This window comes from Patiria miniata, unplaced genomic scaffold (genome assembly GCF_015706575.1).
Source record: "Patiria miniata isolate m_02_andy unplaced genomic scaffold, ASM1570657v1 HiC_scaffold_1, whole genome shotgun sequence".
In the NCBI taxonomy this organism is placed as follows: domain Eukaryota; kingdom Metazoa; phylum Echinodermata; class Asteroidea; order Valvatida; family Asterinidae; genus Patiria; species Patiria miniata.
Genome location: NW_024037047.1, coordinates 20,922,439 through 20,935,401, shown reverse-complemented (window position 1 = coordinate 20,935,401; position 12,963 = coordinate 20,922,439). Strand labels below are relative to the sequence as shown.

Here is a 12,963-nt window from a genome sequence, read left to right as displayed (position 1 = left end):
AAAATCACTTGGGTGGGACTCGAACCCACGACCTCGTGCTTTCTAGTGCAGATGTCTTACCACTCGACCACCGAGCTAACGGGATCGGTTGGCTGGTTCAAATCTGATGTACATAGCAGCGGGTACCGCATAAACTATCATAAGATGGAATTTTGCGTCGGTGTGATATAAATCAAATCAGGTTTTGCCCCCTTTTTTTCCCCAACTTTCACTCGGGAGGTAACACACTGAGTATACAGTGTTTAAAAAACATCGGTGAAGGGCAAAACCGAAGACAAGATTCGTTAAAGTTTAGTTCCCTATGGGCTCCGTGCGCCAACGAAAGAGGGTGCTCTTTTACCTAGCAACGATGTCCCCTGGGCGGGACATTTCGCTGGTTGACGCACACCGTTCCTTGTGTGTGACGCACGTGCACCAGGGGATTCAGTTGTACTATGTACACGCAGTGCTAGTGGTGGCCGCGCGTCGCGGCAAAATTGCAGTCAGCCAAGATGGCGTCGGTCGGTCACCCCCCAACTGTACTTTCTTTGCCGGTGAGGGGGTACTTGTGAACGGAGCGGATAAGTGCGAGGTTTGCGGTAACACCATGTAGAACTCTCTCTTTTGTGAGTATGCGTGGTTCTGAAGTGGGATTACCTTGATGTTTCAAACAGTATGCTCTGTTCGTCATCAGGAGTTCCAACAACAATACCATCAAACAAAACACATGACAAATACAATATCCAGCTACGGGGGGGGGGGGGGGGGGGGGGCTGTCCAAAGCCGACAATCACGGGAGACCTCCGATAGGTGCCTGACGCTCACGCAAAAACTCCATCAGGTGTAAGTGCTTCTAGCAGCTTTCCGAGTTAGGGCCTGTAAACTCGGAAAGAATACAGTACTTCTAGCCATACACTCTTATCTTGTTAATCCCTTTGTCAACAAACTGGCCCCTGTTATCCGATACTGCTGCTAATCCCCAGCACTTGTCAATATCAGCTGTGTGACAGCACATGTAGCTTTATTACACCAAGTGTTAGGGATTATAAAGCCACTGTTTGGACAAAGGATTAAGATAGATTAGAGGGCTGGCCAGTTTACAGTTAGATTGACTGTTTTCTCTCAGAAGGTTCTAGTGGAGGTTACACGCAATGCCACCGGTTTGTGCACATTCAGAACAAACAGATTTTTGTTCAACTCATAACCCTGCTCAATCCAACAGGATCCTACTGTTATACATATCTGTGGGGTCCTGTTGGATTGAGCAGTAAAGCCCTTGTATATATTCCTGTTGAAATCTGTTGGATTAAGCAGGCAACTGAAAACATTCAGAGTCGGATTGTGTTGCATACTGATAAAAAAACGCCACGTTGGACTCTGTTGGATCCAACAACATAAAGGCACAGTTGGATTCTGTTGGAGTGAGTATGCCAGTCATTTTATACGTTCAGGTACCCAATGCAGAACAGAAAAGGCTGGAGCTCTCTAATAGCCCACCTGCTGGCAAGCGGAAGGCACCATGACTGACTGACCAAACAACTTGGTAAGTTTGTGTAGGACTGCGTTGGATTGAGCAGGAACTCACATGAGCACACCGTCAGACTCTGTTAGATTTAGCAGGGTAGTCGTGGGGAACTAATAGGTATCCGCTCCGTTCACAAGTACCCCCTCACTGGCAAAGAAAGTTCAATTGGGGGTGACCGATCGACGCCATCTTGCCTGACTGTATTATTTTGCCGCGTTGAAGCGTGGCCACTGCTTGTGCATAGTACAAATCCCCTGGTGTACGTGTGTCACACACAAGGAATGGTGCGCTTCAACCAGCGAAATGTATGTGTCCCGCCCGCCCATGGGACGTCGTTGCTAGGTAAAAGGGCGCCCTCTTTGTTAGCGCACGGAGCCCATAAGTTAGGGTTAACAGTTTTCTGCACTCAGGCTTTCAGAAAGGGTGCAGCACAGCTAGGAGTGTGATGGCCTAGCGGTTAAGAACACCGGACTCACGTTCTGGTGTTTCAGAGGCAACAGTGACGTGGGTTCGAGCCCGCCGGCGGACACTTGTGCTCTTAAGCAAGGCACTCAACCATTATTGCTTCGTCCTTCGGATGGGACGTTAAGCTGTAGGTCCCGTGTGTTGTATAAATGCACGTAAAAGAACCCAGTAAACACTTATCGCTAAGAGAAGGGGTTTGCCCCGGTGTTTCTGGCCTCCTGAATAAACTCCCACGTGGAGTATTTAGGAGAAGAACCAACCAAGAACCAAGAACAGCTGTAGTAACTTACGGCATATATGCTGCCCAATAGTACGTGCAGCTTGGGCACCTCTTGTCCTGCCTCCAGGGCGGCGTGTGCCATCACGGCGGCAGACGCTGACTGGTGACTGCGATGCAGCACGCTGGCCATGTTGACTAAGGCTATGTTCTTGTCTTTACTGCAGGAAAAACAAACACACACTCCGGAATGTCACCCCTTGTACAGGGCTAATACCCATTTTTATCAAAAATGAGTTTGAACCGGCCCTGTTTAGTGTTTGACTAAAGCTATCAGGTCAAATATTGATATTTTGCAAAAAGGGATTACATTCCACAGTAGCAGCCAATTGAAAACTTTTACATTGCAAAAGAGTACATATACAAGATAGTTTTTTTGCATTTTTTTCTGAATTTGTCAAATGAATTTGTCTTCATAAACTCCTTGTTTGAATTTACCGGATAATTATCAGGTTGATTGATTGAATGGCAGTCGAGGTCAACAATTGTAATTCTAATGGTGATTGTAAGTAAAGTCATGCACCATTTAAGATTGCTGCAAATGAATTCGGGCGATTCACAATGCAGTGCGCCACCAAGTGTTTGCCACGGAGAGTTCATTTTCCCTAGCGCATTGTTTAAGAGAGTCAACAAATTTGCAGCATAATTTGAAATTGGTAGTTTTTCCAGTCAGTAGTTTCGTAACTGTATGATTCGAGTATACATGTACGTTTCCCTTTTCTTTTCTTTTCACCAATATGGTGTTTTTGTAAGGCGGCAGAATGCTATGTCCCAATCTACAACAAATTAGTTCAAGTTATCTACTGACACCCATTCAATTGGGCCGTGTTTTGTCGACCGTAAACTTCGCTCGTACCCCCCCCGCCCTGCAAACAGGACGCTGGAATACTCTGATGAATTCACGCTCTGATTGGTTGGATGCGTGACCTGTGACCTGCGCGTCATCACGGTCATGACTCTGCAAGGTTTGAAACGGCCTTTATAGACTGGTTCATTACTCTTTTATTCCAGTTTAGAGGTGTTTTTTATTCATTGAAAAGCGTAATAATGTAGGAAATTCTGTAAAACTTATCTGTGTTGTCAATTTACAATTCCCATCACTTGCTCAGGCTCCGTTTCGAATCACGAATGGTCGGATTGCATTATGCGACGCTCAAAATTTTGTTCACATGGTCCGCAATGAAGCAGAAATCACATCCGGTATGGAACGTGTGAATTTCTACGGGAAGTTTTCGGATAGCATTTGCGCACATTGTCTAACTGCGGTCTTGAACAGCTGCAGCCAGATGCTTTATACATAGGTCATAGGCCACTTCCTTCACAAGATTCTGTGAAGCTCATCAGAGTATCCCAGCATCCTGTTTGCAGGCCGGGGGGTATGAGCGAAACCGTAAACTTGAAACATGGACTCTCCATGGCAAACTCTTGGTGGCGCACTGCATTGTGAGTCGCCCGAATTCAAGGGTACTTACTGTGATGCAAAGTGCAAGGCCCTACGTCCGCACTCAATGACTTGCAGAGAGTTGCCCATGGCACGCCAGTAGAAGGTAGCCAGCGTGTACAGCTCCCATGAAGTCTTATTCTAATAAAAAAGTTTTAAAAAATAACTTTGATGGGTTGACAAAGACTTTTTGGAGAAATTCTCACCCAAAGAAGACCACACCTAAAACGAATGACGTTTCCCCCAAAATGGAAAAGTAGCATTTTGAAAAAGAATCCCTCCACAGCTTGGCTAAATAGCGCCACTTTTGGACCCAATTGCATCCGAAAAGCTCAGGATTGGAAGCCTCAAGCCCTGTCCAGAGGTGCAGTGCCATATGTGATGCGATCAAGCTAAATGAATCATTTGTCGACACTCAACATTTTTTTTTACAGATTTCAAAAGAGCTCAATCTTAGCATTACTGTTGTGTGAAAACCGCATGCTGACGTGGCTGATAACATCTTAAGTTCAAGAATTATAGAAGTGGGAACACCAAAAGATGCGATGAAGTGATGTGATGAAGTGGCCCTATTTTGGCTTGAATCTCCTAATGAAAGTTCCTGACAAACGACTCATTTAGCTTGATCGCATCACATGTCTTCAATCCCCCAATTCCATGGCTCTCAAAACTCTCCTAATATAGAATAATTGAAGTTATAACAATTCTTCATGGCCTATTTTGGTTGCACCCTTTAGGGTTTTAAGTTTATACCATAGAGCTATATTAAATTACTAGAGCGCTAACTCGCCATTCTGCGCACGGAGACGCTTTGAAGCCGTCCTAGGCGCAGACATTTTGAATAAGCCTTTTCGGAGTTCCAACTGCGCATTCGTAACCTGTGACAACGCGCATTGTTTGTCTCAAATGGCCTTTGACATCATCGCGCCACTGACTTTACAAAAAGGCTGTTTGTGCATTGTGGGTACTGTCAAAGGGCATTTGAGACAAACAATGTGCGTTGTCACAGGTTACGAATGCGCGCAGTTTGAACTCCGAAAAGGCTTATTCATGTGCGTGTTTGTAGAACATAATGAAATTAGATGGATTGAATTTTGAAAGTGTACTCTACATGCAACGCGCAATTAGAACATACGCAAACATTCACGGTCATTCACGGTTCCAAAAAACGCGACGGCAAAAAGCATCTGCAGCGAATACGCGCACGCGTTGCGCTGTTTGCGCTGTTTGCGTAGAGCAAAATGACACGCTCATTTGCTGATCGTGCGTTTTGGTTTTGGGCGTATTGGCTTCGATAACACACCGGTATGGAATACAAACGCAGATATGCAAACAGCCGTACAAAAGCTGTACAAAATTTCTAGGTCTCCATAGGTTTGTGCACAAACATGGATGCGCCCAGCAGGCATTACTTTGTACGTGAAGTAGCGCTCTAGTAATTTAATACAGCTCTATGGTTTATACCCGTTTGAGGGCCCTGTAAAGCAGTCGACCAGTCTGTCCTTCAGGCCCAACTCCCTACATGAAGTTAGCGCTCTAGTAATTTAATATAGCTCTATGGTTTATACCCGTTTGAGGGCCCTGTAAAGCAGTCGACCAGTCTGTCCTTCAGGCCCAACTCCCTTCAGCTGGTCGCCAACGTTCTCTTCCACAAAATCGGTTAAACTATGCCTTTCCTGAATGCCCTGCAATTAAAACAAAAACTTGATATAATAATAAATACATCAATTTACAAAAAAAATAATAATAAAAAAATGTAATAAAAAGTTTATCAAAAAGTAAAAAATCTAAATTATAAAACTAAAGCATGGGATTTTGCTTCTGAAAATATATATACATATATCTAACACCATTGTGCAAAATATCCATTTCGAAGAAAACAATAAAAGACGGCCAATTCTAAAGAAATATTTTTGGAAATTTTTGTTATTAGTTCGTTTTTAATTTGGTGAAGCCGTGAATGGGTGTGCGCAAGCGTTGACACAACATGAACATGCGAGGTTGCTATAATTGGTCGGTTTAGTGCGTGGCATCGCGTAGCTGCAATCGGCTTAATGAGAACGTGTCCCAGATGCTGATTTCAGGTACAATTCAAAACATGACTCGGCAACTTTTGAATTAAAATCGAGATCAAATAATCAATTCTCGGAAATTACAGCATTCACTGAACTGAACATTTAAAAGGTTACTTGTTCAGCACCCTTATTTTTGATTTTGAGCACTTCCGTTACTTCAAACAAACAAAAATGCACAAATGCCAAATGATATACAGGGTGTCCCAAAAAAAATGTTCCACTCTCCTTTGTTTACAAATTCAAGCAAACCTGAATGCATAAAGTTTCTTATTATGCATGGTATGAATGCTATGTTTCTTGGTTGTTATCTACCAAAAAAATTGGATCAATCCACTAGGGACAGAAATGCTTAAATATGAACTCGCCTCCATTTGCCAACTGCGCTGGGGACTCAAATCACCAATTTTAAAATGTCGATTTTTGTCAAGTGTGCTTTTCAAAAATTCTACTGGGTGTCTATAATGGAAGACCAGTCATCAGTTGTTGTCAAGCATACATGAGAAAACCAACCAACCATGGCATTGTCCATTTATTGGACTTTGACTAAAAATACCTATTTGTAAATCAATTGTGAACAATCAGCCATAGGTGAACAATTGTCAAAAATTGACAAAAATCGACATTTTAAAATTGGTGATTTGAGTCCCCAGCGCAGTTGGCAAATGGAGGCGAGTTCATATTTAAGCATTTCTGTCCCTAGTGGATCGATAGTATGATCCAATTTTTTTGGTAGATAACAACCAAGAAACATAACATTCTTACCATGCATAATAAGAACATTTATGCATTCAGGTTTGCTTGGATTTGTAAACAAAGGAGAGTGGAGCATTTTTTTGGGACACCCTGTACTCGACCCTTCGCAGTGTTTGTCCCTACCTGTAGATGGTCATAAGCATGCATGCTGAAAGGGAGATAGAACAGCTTGGTGCAGTTGGGCATGGCGTTTCGGCTGACTTCCAGAGGACCGCTAGTGTCTAGAAAATCTTTAGCCCTGAACAGATACAACATGAAACATCCTTATAAGTAGGGCCAACAGGTAACATTAACCCTGAATCCTCCAAAATCCTTTTTGCAAATTGGAGGAATTTGCAGGATTGAGGTTACATGGCAAAAGTGGGTTGCTGATTTCGGAGTACGCACTGTGTCAAGGTCTTGGGCCGGACCTAGTGTTGTTTATGCTCAGCCGTGCATAAATTTAGTCCTTTGATTATACTTGACATCCTTCGCACTGCTCCAGGATGTCACTGCCTCTGCCTCAGCCTATTGACAGTCATGAATAGCCGGAGGATTTTGCAGGATTCAGGCAGTGGTCACCCCTCCATGGACCATATTCAAGAAATAGCGGAGGAATTTGCAGGATTGAGGCTATATGCTATTTTTCCATAAGGCCAATTGGAGGATTTTGCAGGATTGAGGCTACAATGTACATCCTAGCAAAAAGGCCTAGGGAATTAGGGTTAACATTGTCCGCAAACCTCTTGTGATCCTTTAAAATCTTGATGATTTTGTAGGATTTTACAGGATAGCAGAATGTCATTGGTTCATGCACAGTCGAGGAGTTTGAAGGATCGGCGAAAGTTTCTAACCAAAAAATGGCAAGGAATCTTCATAGGAACCTTAGCCCTAACATTCCCCAACCAGCCAAACTCCAACACCAGGGTTTGTTAGAATCTGTTAGGATGAGTACTGCAAAACTGACTGTGCTTTACGTGGGATTAAGCATACATTTGTACCACAAATTAACAGAGTCCAACTGTTTATGTGCACAGTTTACTGTATATTTTGTTGGGATTTGCAAGACTGGATTTTGGAGGATTGAGGATAAATGGTGAATGAAGCACAAGAGGATTTTGGAGGATTGAGGATGAATGCATTTTGAGGCAGGACTGTCTGATGATTTTGAAGGATTTGGCGTTGGTTTATCCTTCATTTAAACACAAGTGCAAAATTTTGGGATGAGGAGGATGTTGGAGAATTGACGATGAATGCATTTTGAGGCAGGACTGTCTGACAATTTTGAAAAATGTAGGCAGAGTTGCAAAATTGTGGAGGATTTTGGAGGATTGAGGATGGTTCTTAGCAAAAAGGGCCTAGGGGGTTAGGGTTAACTATCAGACTACAAGTCCTGGTCGACCAAAATTGTGCGTATGAATCGATTTAATAACAGGGAGGTTAGATTACGACTTTTCGCAAAAACGTGTTACCCGCTTTGCACCATGGATGTACGCATGTGAACGTCATCAATATATGCGCTGGCAACACACATACAACTGCAGGCTAGAGTATACAATGCCAAATGCGTGATTTTGGCGCTCCTCGCAATACATGCAAAATGTTCAAGAGGGATACTGAAGTTTTTTAGTGGTCAAATAAACTACTGATAAGTGTCACAATCAACAGGCTTCAGAAGATTATCTTATTACACAGCTAAGTATTTTTCTCTGTTTTTAAAAAAGTTTCTTATGCTGAAATTATGTGCCAAGTGCCGCAAACAACTGAGATCAAAATTAAGATTAAATCAGGTTCATTTGATGGGGTAATTGCAGAATACCCGCCACTCGGAAATACACCCCTAAATTCTCTGGCTACGAGGTTGGAATCACTGGAAAAGAAACAATTCAAGTCCACGCCAGCTACGCGGATACTGAGTGGGGGTCCATTATTTGAGAACGAAGCAACACAAAAGGAATGGGAGTTGCTGAAAAAAATTCTAAGTCCAAACCAACCACCCTGTTGGCGGCTACGCGGATACGGAGTGGGAGTCCCCTTGAATATGCTTGAGAACGAAGCAACACAATAGGAATGGGAGTTGCTAAATTTTTTTTTAGTCCAAACCAACAACCCTGTTGGCGGCTACGCGGTTACGAAGTGGGAGTGCAATGGAGCATGACGCACAGTACATACAAGTAGCGCTGAGAATGTTTGAGGTCAACCAACCATGACCTCATAGCCGGCTACGAGGTGGATCAGATCGAGTGGCGGGGTATTCTGCAATTGTGCCCATTTGATAGTGCCTGCCTTCACGTCTTTTCATAGGCTCGTGAAGAGGTTTCAATGGGCTAGCCTTACCCATAAAACCTGAGTCAGGATTATGGCGACTTATACGGGTTAAAAAGCTTTTGAATGACTGTCTGAATCAGGTTGGTGAATTGGTTGCATTCCTCGCCTTCCAACGCTCGCACATTCTACAACTGAACATTTCTTCATTGTCTTCTCTCTACAGCTCTCTCCAGGTTTGTGAGCTACAGTGCCACGGGAGCTTTGACCCCAACCGCCCTGAATCCTCCAAAATCCTTTTTGCAAATTGGAGGAATTTGCAGGATTGAGGATACATGGCAAAAGTGCGTTGCTGATTTCGGAGTACGCACTGTGTCAAGGTCTTGGGCCAGACCTTGTGTTGTTTATGCTAAGCCGTGCATAGTTTAGTCCTTGATTATACTTGACATCCTCCGCACTGCTCCAGGATGTCACTGCCTCTGCCTCAGCCTATTGACAGTCACAGCCGGAGAATTTTGCAGGATTCAGGCAGTGGTCACCCCTCCATGGACCATATTCAAGAAACAACGGAGGAATTTGCAGGATTGAGGCTATATGCTATTTTTCCATGAGGCCAATTGGAGGATTTTGCAGGATTGAGGCTACATCCTAGCAGAAAGGCCTAGGGAGTTAGGGTTAATGGAATCACTGGTTTCAATACCAGAAATGAAAAAATTATTTACAAACTGAGTTTGATATTTACTTGATACTCTTGAGGAACAGGGGTACCACGACAGTAGGGTAGAGGTTCTGCTGGGCCAGCGGTTCCTGCGCAGCCACGCAGTCACTGTCTGTCTTCAGAAATCTCTGCTCCAAGTCCAAGTCTTTATCCTCGTTGGCTTCGATCTCAGACTTTTGTCGCTCCAGTTCCAGCTCTAGCTCCCGGACGCTCTCGCCGCGCCTGCCTTGCTTGAGGAAGGAGATGAAGTTGTAGGGCTCCCTCATGTTGAAGTGCGAGTTGAGCTGCGGAGAGAATGAAACGTCGTCAGGACAGTAGACTTTGTTTGGTATAAATGTACCTAGCCCGACTGCGTCTGGCCGTACAGTACTATCGCAAGCTCTGTAGTACGGCCAGATGCTCAATGCTTCCACAAAGACTGAATTTTTTTTTCCCGCTGATGAAGCGATTTTGCTACAGATTTTGATCGAGATTATCTTTTCATCCAGGACACAAATTTCCAAAGTTAAGGTTCTTAATCGTAGAGCAACTCATAGGGCCTACCCTTTCGAAAAAACGTTCTTTGGTCTCAATATTTTCATCCATCTGGCCAAAAGACGACTTTTAGTCATCATCTTCCACAGATATCGTCCTGAAAATGTCCTCCATGCGATTTAAAAATGGCGGCCACGTTGTAATGTATGCATTATGCGAGCGTGCTTGGGTAAGATAATGAATATGCATTATTTAGTTCATGACCTCGTGTTTGTATGGCCAGCCGCGCCGCGCGCCCGACAAACGTCATAAACTATGAATTCAGTCAGGGAAAAAAATTCAGTCTTTGTGGAAGCATTGAGCGTCTGGCCGTACTACAGAGCTTGCGATAGTACTGTACGGCCAGATGCAGTCGGGCTAAAATGTACCCAAGTAAAACCCTATAAGCATCCGTCACCAAAATGGACTTTTGAACATTGTATCTCAACGGTTGCCATAACATGATAGCTACATGTAGCCGTCATGACTGTGTTAAGGAAATTAAGGTTTATTAAAATAATTAAGAATTTCTAATTGAGATTTGAGTATAAATTAACCGACAACTCAAACAGACCCAAAGTTTTAAAATATTCACAAGGATCAATAGTATGTAGACACAGAAATATTCCCGTGTCTGGCCATCATGGCATCACTTGTCACCCTGTGCACAAACTTTATGAGACTGGTCTGAACATGCTGAACATTAATAAGTGTTTTCTCATTAAATAGAGTCGTTTTCCTAGTTCCGGATAGCAAACATCATTCAGGCTGCTTCCGGCTCAACTACTCCACGAATTCAAGTGACATTGATTAAAAAGTTTACCCTGAGTGATGGAGAGACCATAAAACAATTTTCAAAATTTAAGCTCTTTTTATTTTGATTTTATGAAAAATCTTTGTGTCTCAAGGAGCTTACATTTTCCTTTTCAAAATGCACATCGTTTAAAAAAATTTATTGGGGACTTATCCAAAAATAGGTTTTTATTTGAAGCTATCCGGAACTAGGAAAAAATCCGGAACTAGGAAAACGACTGTAGGCCTACTTCAAAAGTTCAATATTTTCCCTGTTAAATTTGACTTTTTAGGACATATTATCACTTTCTGATGGCTGATAGGTCACTGAAGGGAAAAATGAGTGATGGCCAGATATTATGGGAATCTCGATAGACTTTGTGGAAAAAAAATGTTGCAACCTAAGGCCACTTCCGTGAATGTGTACAAAGTCAATGGAGAGTCAAGAACATTTTCTGACGAAATTGGAAATGGAAATGTTTCTCATCATCAGTCCCAGATTCATGTCTTAATCCTTATCATCATTTTTGCAATGAATGACTTTTTCCGACTTTGTAGTGTACACTTTAAATGAAGTGACAACTGTTCATTCAACAATTTTTATGATGATTTACACTACAGAATAGAAGGGTGTCGGACGCTTCGCCCCATTTCCACGTCGCCCCATGTCACTTCGCCCCTAACCACTTCGCCCCATCCCCACTTCGCCCCATCCCCACATCGCCCCATCTCCGCTTCGCCCCATCCCCACTTCGCCCCATCCCCGCTTCGCCCCATCCCCACTTCGCCCCATCCCCACTTCGCCCCATGTAGTATAAAAAAGGGAAGGCTAGGGGTGCAGACCAAATAAACTGCCAAAGACCCCAGATAATAAATGCTCCCAATTCTAGAAACTCAGGAAAAATACAAACTCTCTGATGAGGTGCTCGAGACACAGATGAGAGAAATGATGGCTTAAATAAAATCATCAGCCGCTGGATTCAAAAGAATCCCGTAGGTATGGGTCAGTGAGTTCAAAGGAACTCACTGCCTTGAGGAAAATGTTACGTCAAAATTTGTCTGATATGTGAGACTTACAACTTCATTGATGAGATTGGTTCCTCCAAGAGTGAAATTAGGATGTCAAAGGTATTGTCGTTCTCAGATAAGTGGGAGACGGGTTGGTATAGCCGGGTTGGGAACAAAGTTGGATCTTTTACTTCAAGCTTTTTTCTCGGTAGGGGAGAGCCTAGCTTGAGAGGTTGGGTATGAATTGTTCATTTGGTGATGGGCTAATTCTTTCCGTTGGTTAGCAATTAGTGAATCTATTGAAATAGTTTTTTTTTAAGCCAAAAAAATAGATGAGATTTTTTTTTTTACATGTAACGGCTGGGGCGAAGTGGGGATGGGGCGAAGTGGGGATGGGGCGAAGTGGGGATGGGGCGAAGTGGGGATGGGGCGATGTGGGGATGGGGCGAAGTGGGGATGGGGCGAAGTGGTTAGGGGCGAAGTGACATGGGGCGACGTGGAAATGGGGCGAAGTGTCCGACATTCGAATAGAACGACCAGACATATGCCAGACGTGTGTAGGCATATTGCAACATATTCAGATGTTGCAATGTTGAATGTACGTAATACCGGTCATCAACATTTCCTCCGATTTTGTCCTCACCTGTTGAGTTATCAGGCCTTCTTCTGTGACTAGCCAGTGGGTAGTAGCTTCGCATCCGGTCAAAGACAGCAAACACACCCCAAGAAGAACAGTTCTTCTCAATATTTTCATTTTTTGTGCGCCCCGCTGACTGCCACATCTCACCGTTGCGCGAGACTCCATCTTGAAATCAAGTCCATGTCAATTGACAATACCCACAGGGATATTGGAAGGGGAAGAATTCAAAAGATTTAGTTCAAACATGCCTTTAAATTTTCCAGAAATACACAGTGAAGTCGTTCAGTTTATGAATGTTATCAGTTAATAGTTCTTTTTGGGTGATTTGAACTAAGCCTTATTATAGAAAAATTATTATACTCTGGATATCGTCGATTAGGAAAATGGTCAAGAAGGGATTGGTGCAAGTCAAGCATTGGTTTGTTGATAATTTCACACACGCTTTGTTATGTTACGGAAGCTTGAATTGCCTTCCGCGTACCGTGTTACCGTAATTTATAACAGAAATCCGGAATTCAAAGATAATTCCTTCC

General features: G+C 43.3%; 1 protein-coding gene across 1 annotated transcript in view; it reads right to left on the bottom strand.

Annotated features, from left to right (window-relative positions):
- Positions 1–12,621, bottom strand: part of LOC119725332 (tetratricopeptide repeat protein 17-like) — a 39,236-nt gene extending 26,615 nt beyond the window's left edge. Inside the window, exons 1-6 of the mRNA XM_038196730.1 lie at positions 12,434–12,621; positions 9,502–9,761; positions 6,639–6,753; positions 5,256–5,372; positions 3,719–3,828; positions 2,260–2,407 (exon numbers count right to left, since the gene is read on the bottom strand). Coding sequence (XP_038052658.1) covers positions 2,260–2,407; positions 3,719–3,828; positions 5,256–5,372; positions 6,639–6,753; positions 9,502–9,761; positions 12,434–12,595 — 912 coding nt within the window. The 5' untranslated portion in view covers positions 12,596–12,621. The remainder of the gene's footprint in view (positions 1–2,259; positions 2,408–3,718; positions 3,829–5,255; positions 5,373–6,638; positions 6,754–9,501; positions 9,762–12,433) is intronic.
- Positions 12,622–12,963: the final 342 nt, after the last annotated feature.